Source organism: Elgaria multicarinata, chromosome 5 (genome assembly GCF_023053635.1).
Source record: "Elgaria multicarinata webbii isolate HBS135686 ecotype San Diego chromosome 5, rElgMul1.1.pri, whole genome shotgun sequence".
Taxonomy (NCBI): Eukaryota; Metazoa; Chordata; class Lepidosauria; order Squamata; family Anguidae; genus Elgaria; species Elgaria multicarinata.
The window spans coordinates 101,157,378-101,170,142 of NC_086175.1; the positions used below are offsets into that span (position 1 = coordinate 101,157,378).

Below are 12,765 nucleotides of genomic sequence, written 5' to 3' on the forward strand. Positions count from 1 at the left end.
TGCATTAGACTTCTTCTGCATCCCTTCAGTCATTAAGCAAAAGAAACAATGAAAGTAAGCAGAAAGCAAGGCAAAGCATCCATACTCCACAGTTCTGTTCCCACCTTTGTACTTGACATGCTGTGTAATTATGGACAAATTAGCTCAACCACCTACATGCCTCAAGAAACCCTAAATTAAAGTGATGGAATAGTATTTACCAGAAAGGTCTAGGACAAAGGAAATGTATGTATAATGCAGTGAAGTGGAACCCTTGGGTATGATCCCCTTCAGTGCTAGTTCACTTAGCAACTGTAAAAGCAGCAGCTTTGAAGGCAAATGGAGAATTTATATAAAGAAGCCTCGATATAATTTATAAACAAACAACTATCAGCAAAAAGAAACAAATACACAACAGATATCCAGTCATATTCATTAACCACGAATACATGTCCAGACGAACAGATAGGCCATAGGCCAGCACCAAAATGCCAGTAAAGTTGATGCCAGGCAGACCTCTTGTGGGAGGGCATTCCAGGGTCGTATTCTGATGTACTCCATCTAGTGGTGGGATGAGTCAGCCCTGTCCCTCAAATCATTTTCTCTTTCCATAGCTATCCCCATGTACGGAAGCTGAATTCATGACAATGTTGTTGATGCCTCTTTTAGCATCAAACTTGAAGCTCCAGGTGATAACCGGTATCATCTTGGAAACAGTGTCATATGCATCCTCTCGTGCTCATTCTCTGACTGAAGTGAGATGTACCCCAAAGAATAAACAAGGGATACCAATCTACATAGGTATAAATAGTGATATGAGGTGTGAATATGGAACCAGTGTGTGTGGCAAGGCCATGTCCCTTCAAAAGTCGTACCTACCCTGTAGTCAAATAAAAGAGCACTGCAAGTCTACACAAGACAAATTACATAACTGTGTTTGAGAGTCATACAACCATATGAAAGCCAAGTAGGTAGTGCTAAAAATGGCCTCTCAGCTCTCACTGAATATAGAACAAGTTCTAATTATTGCCTTTGATAAGTACATAGTGAGCCTCAGTACCACAGTGCACTGCACTTTTAATAATCGGAACTCTGAAGGGGATAAATTAAAACTTACTAATAGAATACTATTTAGGCAGCAATCCTATACCCACTTATCTGAAGCAAGTCTTTTTTAAATTCAATAGGACTTACTTCTGAGTAGACATGCATAGGATTTTGCTGTGATGTCATTTTTCATAAACCAAAAATGAGTGTTTTCTGAATTCTTTTTTTTTTTAAAAAAAAACTAATTTTGTTCCAGTTTGCATTAAAGCTTTAATAGGCCAAACCTAGCATGGCAATACTGGCACTCTGCCAAATATAAAAACCTGGCTTCGTAGGCTAATACATTGGTTCAATTTGAGGGGGAAAGAAAAAGATGGTAAGCAGGACCAAAAAACATTTTTAAAAATGAGGTCTCAACCACTATTAGAAAATAGAGTACTGAAATGAGCCCAAGTACTTGCTGAGATCCCTGCACCTAGTTTTTTCTCCCTAGTTTTTGTTTGGAATAAAATTTATTAAACTTTCATTTATTTTCAAAGTTTTGAGACTAGGTCTTTAAAAGGAAACATTCACAAATCATTCACTGTAATGCCAAACACCACAACCTGATTCCCATGCGTTCATTGCTTCAACTTTCAATTAGCAACCTAGGAACCCTCTATTGTATTTATCTTTTTTATTGTGAATATCAATAAAACAGAACAGAAAATACATTGTGAAAACAAGAAAAAACCCATACATTATGTATATAAGATTATTGTCATTTTCCATCATATATTACAAAAGAAAAAACAGAGGGAGTTAGATAAAGGTTTCAAGAAAAGCAGACCAAATATCCGTATCTTTATCCACTTGCAAGTTGCGTCTATATAACACATGTTCAAAAGTTGATATTAGGTCCTTGATCCATTGCATTATGGGAGGTGTGAATTTGTCCTTCCAATGTGATAGTATAAGCCTTTTAACTGTCATAAGGGCTCTGAAGATCCATCTGCACTGACCATGTGTTAACTTCCAAGAAGCTGGTAGGTAATTTAGGAGGACATGCACATGCACATTATTCATTCATTCATTGCATAGCCGAAGCTCTCTGGGCGGTTTACAAAAATTAAAAACTACAACAATATTTAACAATGTACAAATCAACAATATCACAATAATATTCAAAATATACTAAATACACGTGTACAGCAAAACAAACCAGGTAAGGGGGGAAAAAGCCTTCAGCTCCAGCCTTGCTTTACTGTCTCCAGATTGGGGGGGGGGGAGCAGGTGGAATAGCTCACCCTTGATGCTCCAGCATTTCTCCCCCAGAAGCAGCACCTCACAATCTAACAATCTATAATTCTTCCATATTACAGATTGTTTCAGTACGAAGTTCATCCTTATTATAACCTCCAAAAAGGGACTACGGGGCATTGCCAAAACATATGAGCATTAGATACATTTCATCTCCAACAATTGTGCAAGTTAGACAAACCCTTATTGAAAAGGCCTATTGTAGTTATCATGACGTCCGAACCGGAAGCTCTGAGTTGTCTAGGTTATTTAGGCATTGAACTACCTCGGGTTAACCCAACAACGAACTATGGGTTAACTCTGTTATTTCAACCCCTAAATATCCCAGAGTTTCTGGATTCCAAGGTAACCCCTAAACAACACAGAGTTTTGGGGTTCCAATGTCACAATAAGAACGCAGGAACTGCGTTGATAATTGAAAGCAGAAGCAACAAACACAGTGCAGGCAGTGGATTTGCTCACTGCTGCTTGGCCCTGACAACCCATCATTTAAGCAATCCATGAGTTGCCATTATGTGCAAACTTGGCCCACTCCTCCTATCCTAAAATTTTGCCCCTTCAGATCTCATTACACAATATAATTATGAATCACATTTATATTCCCAATTTTTTATGCATTTCAATATTTTAATGCCACCTTTCAAGAAAGAAAAATCTTCTCAAGTCAGCTCACAGAAATGTTTTTAAAAAAGTTAAAATATAAAACACACATGCAGAACAATAAAACTAAAACTGCTGCATGAAGGAACCCAAACCCAGATCAGCAATCTACAAAATATTTTACATAACTAGCAGTGGCAGTTTAAAAATCCAGCCCAACATCATTAATTAAAAGCAGATTGGAACAAAAAGGACTTTAAGGGCCATCTAAAAACAGCTACAATTGAGTGAAGTCAGGAAGTATGTGGAGTATTCATGAACAGGGGACTTGAACTCAGGTGACCAAGTTGAGCAGTTTATCCATTACGATGCAATGTCGTGTCCCCGCCCCCACCCCACCCCACCCCATTTAAGCCTTTTCTGAGCAGTTCACACATGGACTGTCCCGGAACTGCAGTAAAGGTGAAGAGTGACCTTCAGCCAGCTGATACCAGTGTGTGTTAGCACTGAATAGTTTGAAAGGCGGTTCCAAAGAGCACACACTCGGCATTTACCTTGAACATTCTGAGAATATCGTGGCCTATTAAAAATTTATTGCCTTGCTACATAGAAGGCAAAGAGCTCGACCAATCCCTTTCGTCTTCATGACTGGGAACATTTTGAGCCAGCTTTCACTGTGTACTATAGTTTAACCAAATAGTCTCCTGCCAAGTCTGTCATTAAAGTTAAAGAACTTCTTTTTACCTCGTGTTGTGTAAAATATTAACTCTTGGGCAATTCAGCTGAATACAGATTTCAGTCAGCACAAACTATGTTCGATGGAATACTCATAAACCCTCCATCATAAAGACAGATATCAAGTTAATATTGAACAGAGGTGAGCTGGGCTTTTCTTTTTCTTTTTCCCCAATTTTTTTTTAAAATCCTTATCTAGTATCTATGGGAAATATAATGAATAACGGAGAAGGAGAAGGCAGAACCAAGAGGGTTCAAAATGGCAGGCACAATATAAATTCTAGAAATAAATGCATACACATGACAGTACAATTCAGGCAGCAATCATATGGGATTGCTCCCCTTCCAAGGGGCCATGGGATATGTCAGATCTCCTTCTCTGAGGGTTCAAACAGAGGTCCACCCTTGGAGGGGAAGTTTCACCTTCAGAACCTTCTCCCAAGCTGTTGTTGAAACCTCCACAGCAAGTGCTTGCTACTCCAATGGCAAAAGGGAGAAGAGTGGGCTTTCAGGGGAGAAAGTAGATCCACAGGAGTCTCAGTCTTACAAATCCTGAAACATGCTTCCAAACCAGCAGCACATCTATGCCAGTCCTCAAGTTGGTATAGGTTAATTCCCTCCCATAAAGGATTTTTTTTAAAAAAAATAGCCAGAAAAAAAGCAAGAAGAACAGCAAAAACACCTCTCCCCTGTTCCTTCTGCCTTGCTGGCTGAAACCCAGTAGGACTTTGGAGGAGGTGGTTCCTCCATTCTCAGATCTTCCTACCAGCAGTAGTAGGGTTGCTATGTTCGGCTGCAATCATGTACACACTTGCCTGGGGATAAGTCTCATTGAACTCAGTGGGGGTTTCTTCCTAGTAGACACATATAAAATTGCACTGTAAACTTGGTAATTCAGGTCAGCTAAGAAAATTAGCCTTGCATGTTTCCTTTGAAAGTTATATAATAAATTTACTTTTCTGTCAAAACCTAAGATGCTATTCTGGATTGTTTATATCACAATTGCTGCCTTAGGTTGTAGTAAGAGTAAGGAATTATTTATTTGTTTTCAGCGGCCTTAGATATGGTTTGGGTAATTAATTCATTTTCATTTCAGATATTCAAAGCAATCAGCTATAGTACACAGAAGCAGATGTTTAGAATTTTTACTGTGATATACTTGCCCAGATAGGAATACAACTGCAGACAGAGGTTGCAATCCTGCACAGAGTTAGACAGCTTAAATTGCAATGGCAGGAACATGTGCAAGGTCTTAGCCATAGTCAACACTTCAGAACAACTGTGAACTCTAATTATTGTCTACTACTCTGATTAATAGCAGCTCTCCAGAGTGTCTTTCCCATCATCTGACACCTGATTCTTATAACTGGAGATACTGGGGACATACAAAGCATGTACGCTACCACTAAACTGCAGCCTGCCCCATACTACTGGGATTACAGTGGAAATGCAGCAATTACAGCAAGCCCAGAGAAATCTGATCACCTAGATGTGCTTCCACTGCAATTTTCCACAAGTGTATCAGCTACCATAATTTTCAACATAGCTTAGGGCTTTAAAGACAGAGGTATTTACAAACGGTTCAAATATTGTTTGTCTGAAGAAACCCTAAGGAGCAGCTGGCAAACACCCACTCTTTAAATGACACCTTTCTTCCAGTCCAGATATATCTTTGTTAGCTGAAGTGCTCCATCTGGTGTTTTAAAGAGGTCATATCATTTCATCTTAAGACTCAAACTGAAGAAATTGTATTCTTTATTCATAATTCTTTATAAAACTATGGTTAGAACGTGAACAGCAACATTATAATAACCTATAGAAAAGAATTACAATAGACAAATGAAAAATTCTCTGGCAAATAACCTGTCAAATGCATATTCAAGTAAAATCACAGTGGTAAACATCTGAGGCACAATCTAGCCTCTTCTGAATGTGGAGATGCAGTTGAACACGGCTTACGAAACATGGCCAGCTACACTGCAATGCATGTGGAATATCAGCAGCATGCCCAGAACAATGCTATCATAGGCAGGGAGATCCAGGACTGACCAATCCTCTGCACACCTATCTGGAAATAAGTCCCACTACGTTCAGTGGGGCTTACAACTAGGTAAATGTATACAGAGTGGCAACCCACAACTTTCAGTTGGCTGCTAATCTAGGGGTGGGCAACTTCCAGGGGTCAGAGGGGCTGCATTCCATGCTCACCACTACCCTGCCAAATTTGCTACAGAAGGGCAAAAACACACAGGAATCTTGTTTTAAAACAAGTTGTGCAATTTCCTTTCAAGCAAAATCATGCTCCTGACCTCACTTTCAATGTTAAGCACTTACTTAAGTATCAAATGTGAAAGGCTGGAAAAATACCAGAAGGAACTTCCTAGAATTTCTTGAGCCTCTCTCTGTCTTCAACTAAAAAAAACTCAAGGGAGAAGCAAGAATCCAATTTATTTACTAACTGCAGAGGATTATAACATGTCCCAAAAGGAACAGCTCAGCAGATATGGTAGCATATTACCAGAAAGGACTAAATCGTATTGTCACAGCTTGCTTGCCTAAAGAGTTACCAAGTTGTCAGCAGTTCCTAAATCAATGAATACTCTTTTAATCTTATTTTTATCTAGACAATTTCTTTACAGTGAAATATAATTCTGCTCTTGCTGAGCATTCCCAAACCTGCTTACATCATGGAAATTCAACCAGAGATATTAAGAACATGGCTTTCAATCCCATCAGCTATAATTATAGAGCCATCTTTCAATGAGGGTAGAGAACATAAAGAAAAATCACTTCTAGGGCAACCATATTTTGGAAACCAAAATGGAGGACGACATGGTCACCCCCCAAGGGGGGGTGTTCACCAACATATCCACCTAGGGGGCGTGTCCAGCACCAAGGGAGTGTGCCCACCTTTCTAATGCCCTATGTTGCATGCCAGCACCATGGGGCTAAATTACAACAGGTGTCTCTGGGTTGACTGTGCATCCTCTGCTGTTTCTCTAAGTCATTGCCACAAAACCAAAGCCTCAATCTCCCCCACCCTCTCTGCCAAAGTCTCCTGATGGTCCGGCCAGGCTGCACATGTGTACCTTGTAGCATCGGGCAGGGGGGCACCTTATTGCTTGGTCATGTCCGATGACTCTTACTTTAAAAACCTCCACCGCCAGCTGCCCCCACCTCTTCTCCTTCCGTACAACCACTCGACTCTGATGTTCTCTTAAAACACTCTGGGTAGTAAGCCAGCCTCTCAGGGCCAAGCTACAGGTGTATCTGGGTTGCCTTCAGCCTCTCTCTGCCTTATGCCAACCAGCCAACATCTCCAGCCTCCAACCTCAAACAATCTCTCTCTCTCTCTGCTGAAGTCTCCCAACACTCCAACCAGGCTGCGCACTTGTACCCTGTGACCAGGGGTAGGGTGCCAGCTTATAGCTTGGTCGTGTCCAGTGACCAATTTTTTTAAAAAAAACACTACCAGCCACCTCTGCCTGCACCAACACTGGACTCTGAGATGCTCTTGAAAGGCTCTGTGTGGCATGCCAGCCTCTCAGGGCTCAGCTACAGCTATCTCGTGAGTTGTGTCTTCAGTCTAACTCTGACTCTAAAAGATATGCCAGCCACCGCGGCAAATCTATTTTTCTCTGACACGCACTTCAGACATTCTGCATTGCATGCCAGCAGTGCAGACCGAGCCTAGCCCACAAGTGAACAAAGTGTAAGGAAAGGGGTAGCTAAGCAAAGCAACGACATGCCAGGTTCCAGCATGCAGTTATCCTTTTTCTCGAAGGATAACCCTTCATCACCCATGATATGGAACTCTGAGAAAAAGGCCTCTGGCTCGTTTTGTTTTGCCCTGTGGGCTGCTTTGACTGACCTCTCCCTTCCCACATTTTGAGCTGTGGATGCCTCACCTCTGCTGAGCTCCACGTGCCTGACTGCCCACCAAATCTACAACAGGAAAGGTGCCCTGCTCACCCAGCACTTCTTAGCTAAAAACCTGAGATCCCCTTGATGCCAAAGGCTGAAACTGCTCAAGGTGCAAGACCCCAAAGAGGAGATTTGACAACCTGTGTTTGAAGGGTATGGCTCCAGCATTTTTTAAAAATAATAATTTTAAAACCCAGTATTTCTATATAGTAGCCCTAACACAGAATAATGCCATGATTTCCTTCAAAATTCATTAAAAGTGGCCAACACTTGTGTGCAATAATATGGAACTGTGATGCCTATTTTTAAAATAGTAAACAAATGAGTAAATATTGCACACCACTCATTGTTCTTTTAATAGACTTGCAAAATAACTCTACAACAGATGCAATGTATACTCTAATAATGTCTCTCAGGTTAATCCATTTATTTTCCAGGGGCCAGAGCCAATGTCTCAATCATATACATTTTACTCCTTGAGTTCTAACAGGCACTCAAGTAATTTAAATATATATGTGTAGAAATATTGGAGCACCTGCCTTCTAAATTCCACTACTGAATTTATAGATCTAATTCAGCAATGTGTACATAAACAACTTTATGTGAGGGAGGAAGCAGCAGCCAGGCATCTCTCCACCGTGCCTGGGTCCAGCTCCAGCTGAGAGCCCCCTCCCTCCTGCTACCAACTGTAACTGCAGAGGCCACCAGTGAGGGAGGAAGCAGCAGCCAGGCATCTCTCCACCGTGCCTGGGTCCAGCTCCAGCTGAGAGCCCCCTCCCTCCTGCTACCAACTGTAACTGCAGAGGCCACCAGTGAGGGAGGAAGCAGCAGCCAGGCATCTCTCCACCTTGCCTGGGTCCAGCTCCAGCTGAGAGCCCCCTCCCTCCTGCTACCAACTGTCACTGCAGAGGCCACCATGAGGGAGGAAGCAGCAGCCAGGCATCTCTCCACCGTGCCTGGGTCCAGCACCACCTGAGAGCCCCCTCCCTCCTGCTACCAACTGTAACTGCTGAACTTTCCAACTAAGATTGTAGTGCCTGAATTTGCTTTCCTTTTCCCCCTCCTCCTCCTCCCTCCCAATCCCCTTTCCTTTTGTGTCATGTCTTTTAGATTGTAAGCCTGTGGGCAGGGACTGTCAAGAAATACTTTTGTAAGCCGCCATGAGAGCCTTTTTTGGCTGAATGGCGGCATAAAAATACTTAAATAAATAAAAAAAATAAAAAAAAAAACTTTAAAAACTTGCAACTACAGCATAGACATCATGTGATTATTTCACCCTCACATAAAAGACTTGTAGGAAAATCAATGCAGGCATGAAGAATTCTCTCCTAAGACCATACTGAAGGTTGTAAAAGATCTCTGAAGAAAATTTTATGACTATTTAAGCAGATACAGTCAAAATCCTCAGTTGACATAGCCATAATGTTGCCAATGGGAAATGTCCACTTTCCCCCTACTCAAGATCTATTATTTTCAGAATATGTGTACTTTGAAGGTATAGTTGGTAAATATATATAATATAATAAACTGGGGGACATAATGCCTGGAATTTATTAATATCTGAGGCTAATATTAAACAAAAAACAATAAAGAACATTTGAGCGGAATGTACATAATATAGACTCTGAAAAATCACATGGCACATGAAGAGTTGAAATGGGTACAAAAGAGCCCTTTTGCCACAAGGTGCATAACTTTGAAATGGCACTGAATATCTTTCTCCAAGTGGGGGAAAAATCCATCTGTAGTTCATTCCCTTAATTTTCCTGAAAGGGTTACATACCACTGCCTGAGATGTAAACATTTATACTTAGAAATTGCAGACTGGATTCTCTGAAATCCAGTTTTCCAGTGGCCAGGGGTTCTTAACTCTGACATATCAGGTCAGACAACAATCTAGTATCTTGTTTCACATAAGAAGACTTGGTCTGCATTGAGTACATTTCTATAAAGGAGGAGAGGGGAAGAAAAAGAATCATGTTCCAGGCCTTTCGCCATTTATTTAATCTTTATTAGGTTCTGATCCTTCCTTACAGGTTCAGAAATTCAACATCCCAGCTATTAAGTCTCAGACTCACATAAGCAATCATAATTTATTGCTTCCCGTTTATAGATTGGCCAAAGAATTCCCATTAATTTGAATACTTTGCTGAATACTTAATGTACATTGAATGAAACAGCCAAGAAAATGGTCTTTTTCAGACATTTGTTTGTTTGGCATAACAATTCATAACTTAGTAGCTAGGCACTGTCCAGACACATTTCCTCACAGTAGCATTTCTGATGCAGGTCATTACATTGGTGGTGTGTCTGCCATTTGTTTAGCTTTCCTTTTAGCTCATTGGAAATTATGTTTCAGTACTGGAGCACACATCTTCCCTGAAGTCTTTTTCTTTAAGATGTGAAAAGGCTACTCTCACTTCCATTTCCATTAACTGAGAATAGGTTAGAGAGCCACTGATTCTGGATTCCAACTAGCGCTACTACAGCACTAAGAAAAATGTTTAAAAGACTCTAGGTAAAATGGCCAGGCAAAATATAAATAAAACGGTAATGGGTAGATAAAGGCCTATCAAATAAAGGGAAATGAAACTGTAATCACTGCTTGAGCAACTACATATTTGTGAAGAGAGTATATTTCCTGAATGATTTTAAGTACGAAATGCAGTTGACCTGACAGGCTGGGAGGGAAATAGATTATTCTAGGTATAGGTATGGCATGCAAGGCAGCCCAAATGAAAGAGTGAAAGATAGTAGCAACCAGGAGTGATAGGAAAAGCTGGTCCGTGCAACCCAATCCCATATAAATCCCACTGACTAAATGCAGCTGTCCCACACATCAGGGAGGGGGAACCTCCAGTCCATGGGCTGGATATGGCCCACAGAAATTCCCCATCTGGCTCTCCAGCTTCTTCCCTTAGCATGTCCTTCTCCCCTGCAAGGAAGAATGCTCTTAACTTCAATCAGCAGCTAAGTGGAAATAAGATCTTTTGCCTGCTGTGCAGTGAGAAAGGGATATTTTCTCACTGTGCAGCACTAAAAAGCTCTTATCTCTCATTAGCTGCAGATCAGAGATAAGAACTTTTTCCCCATTGGAGAGAGGAAGCTGCTGATTGATTCAGGCCTGGTTACTTGAGAGTAGACATGCTGCTCATGCTTACTTCTGAATAGGCATGCAGAAACTTTGTACATTTAATTCCATGAACATTTGTTTAGGACTACAGATTTAGGAGTAAGAGTGACTGCTAACATCATTTGCTTTAAACTGCTAAATTACAGAATACCTTGTTTTGATCTGTCATATGAAAGGAATTGATATATTCTTCTAATGTTATCACTATTAATATTAGTAACTACTGACTGTTTTCTTCACTGATTGATTGTAAGCCACTCCTGGAACCTTTTTCATTGAGGTGTGGGATAAAAATACTCTAGATAAAAAAATAAACTGCATAAAGTGTTGTATACATGCTGAATAGAAGTGTTGTATAAAATTTATTAAATACAACAACACAATACATAAAACTAGTTAAAAGAGCATATAAAACTGATACAATATTAAAATGGTAGTTAGAGGAGCATCCAAACATTGGTCTTCCAGATGTTTTAGCCTATAATTCATTGTGTACATGTGTTTAATTTGCAAGGTCATATTTTTATAATATGGTCAGCTGCCTTGTGAGGGCATTGTGCCCTGAAAAGCAGGTTAATTTTTAAATAAATAAACAAACAAACCTGTTTAAACTTTGAAAGGTTTTTTTTATTATGTTTTATTCTATTACTGTATTGTGTGGTTTAAAATTTTGTTAACTACCAAGAGAGCTTCAGGTACTGAGCAGTATTTAAATGTTCTTGTTATTATATTGATAATCATTTATAATAGATATAATAATTATAATGGTTTAGAATAAACTCCCACTGACCATGCTGGCTGGGGCTGATGGAAGTTGTAGTCCAAAACACTTGGAAGGGCCCACACTGGAGAAAAGCATCAGACTAGGAAAAGCCAGATTCATATCACCACTTCGTAAGCCATGAAGTGTACTGCCTAACCTACCTCACAGGAGTGGATGTGAGGATAAAAGAAAGAGGAGACCCATATACACCACCTTAAGCTCCTTAGAAGAAAGACGGCATACAAATATAACAACCTGGCTTAACTAAGGGCGCAATCGTAGGCATATTTAGACAGGGGAAAAAGTCCTACAACTCCCAGCATGCCCTAAATAGTCATGGTTGCTGGGGCATGCTGGGAGTTGTAGGACTATTTTGCTGCCTAAACTTGCTTAGGATTGAGCCTTAAAGCTCTAACTCCCTCCCACGGATAAAATCTCAGTCAGCATTTTCATTTTTATTGAAAACTCAATAAAAATTGTAAGGGGGTGGGGGAGCTTCCCTAGCCAGACAGCCGCCTGAGGGAGCCGCTGATGAGGGGTTGCTTTTCCGCTCGGGAGTCCCAGCACGGCAGCGGCCTTCCCTCGGGGTGCTTAGAAAGGGACGCCCCCTCCAGCCACTCGCGCCCCGCGATCTAGAGACGCCCCCTCCCTCAGCCCTTTATCATGCGCGCGCGCGTGCGAGCTCCACTCCGCATCACTCACCATGGTACAGCCGCCTCCGGCTTTCCGCGCGCTACAACGGCCAAGCAATCGCTGCTCGCTCAATCAATACCGATAAAACCGACCAACTAAACGCGCCGCCACCAAGCCGCTACTTAGCAACAGAAGCCACGCCCCCTGCGCCGTCACGCACACATAGATACAGGGAAAAGGCTGCTTTTTTTTCTTTTGAGGGATACTCTACCTAAACTTCCGGTAAAAGTAGAAAAAACCGCCAATTGCGTTGGTTTTCTATTGGATCAGCATGGCGTCGCTCTCTCACCCTTTCCGGTGGAAAGACCCACTAACTTTTCATTAGAAACTGAATCCGGAAATGCCGTTACGAGCGCGCGGAAGAGTGCAACACAAGGGGGACGTCATCGCTATGTCGTTAGGTGGAACATAGAGATAGGAAAATGGAGAAGCATTTTTTTCCCCCACCCACTAATCTGGAGACGAAACTTCCTAGTTCCTTTTGAAGTGTTTTCCTTCTCCCGGCTTGGATGCAAGCGAGAGTTGTCTATAGAAAACAATGGAAAAAGACAGGATTTTAGGAGCAAAGTTAGGAGGACCATGCTATTTCTAA

The 12,765-nt window shown here is 41.2% G+C and overlaps 1 protein-coding gene across 1 annotated transcript in view; it reads right to left on the bottom strand.

Annotated features, from left to right (window-relative positions):
• Positions 1-12,241, bottom strand: part of NME7 (NME/NM23 family member 7) — a 123,866-nt gene extending 111,625 nt beyond the window's left edge. Inside the window, exon 1 of the mRNA XM_063126904.1 lies at positions 12,183-12,241. Coding sequence (XP_062982974.1) covers positions 12,183-12,185 — 3 coding nt within the window. The 5' untranslated portion in view covers positions 12,186-12,241. The remainder of the gene's footprint in view (positions 1-12,182) is intronic.
• Positions 12,242-12,765: the final 524 nt, after the last annotated feature.